The 764-nt window shown below is 56.8% G+C and overlaps 1 protein-coding gene across 1 annotated transcript in view; it reads left to right on the forward strand.

Annotated features, from left to right (window-relative positions):
- Positions 1–513: 513 nt before the first annotated feature.
- The window catches only part of LOC104160539 (protein ZNF783-like), a gene marked incomplete at both ends in the record, with an annotated part of 1,279 nt that continues 1,028 nt past the window's right edge, over positions 514–764 (forward strand). Inside the window, one exon of the mRNA XM_009698681.1 lies at positions 514–602. Within this exon, the coding sequence (XP_009696983.1) occupies positions 514–602 (89 nt within the window). The remainder of the gene's footprint in view (positions 603–764) is intronic.

Below are 764 nucleotides of genomic sequence, written 5' to 3' on the forward strand. Positions count from 1 at the left end.
CAGATGAGCTCCCCGTGCTCGCAGCTGCACTCAGCGGGGCCTCAGAAAGAGCCCACCATCAATATTCGGTTCCTGCTTGCATTTCACGACTGTCTCGCTAAAAAAAAAGTTTGCAGACGAGACCACGTGGGACACGGCAAAGTGAATGGTGCTGGAGAGGGCGGAGGGGGTCTTGAAAAGGGGGGTGCAGACCCCGACACCCCGTTAGGGCAGTCAGGGAGCCGAAACCGAGTGCCACATTTCCCTCTGAAGAGCTCCATCCCAGTGCGGCGCCACTTGCGCATCCTGAATTTATCCTTAGGAATTACGGCTCGGCAAACAGGCTCGAAAGCCGCAGTCTGCTCCCAGCCAATTTGCACACAATAACTAAGGATAACTGGGAGCCCGTCAGGCCCGGGTAGAGTTTTCCCTCGAGTTCTGGGGTAATTGAATCTGGGGTTTTACGTCAGCTCATCAATAGAGATGAGGTCCAGCCCTAGCGCCCGATTTTTATCTCCTTTACGCTCCCTCCAGGCGGGCGCAAGCCCGATGACCTCTGCAGAGTCGTCCCTGCCAGTGTGGGGACCGAGAGGAGGAGGTCGGTGTCGTTTGGGGAGGTCACGGTCTGGGCTCATCGCTGGGAACCGGCTGTTTGGCTGAGCCCTTTAATCTCTTAGCAGTACCTGTCCAGGAGTTGTTTTAAATATAAAAACCGACTCGGTGGTGGCCGTGAAGTAGCTGAAGCCTGGCCACGTCCGAGCGGGAGGGAGCTGCTCGCTCCACCA

This window comes from Cariama cristata, unplaced genomic scaffold, assembly GCF_000690535.1.
Source record: "Cariama cristata isolate BGI_N322 unplaced genomic scaffold, ASM69053v1 scaffold31760, whole genome shotgun sequence".
NCBI classification, from domain to species: Eukaryota; Metazoa; Chordata; class Aves; order Cariamiformes; family Cariamidae; genus Cariama; species Cariama cristata.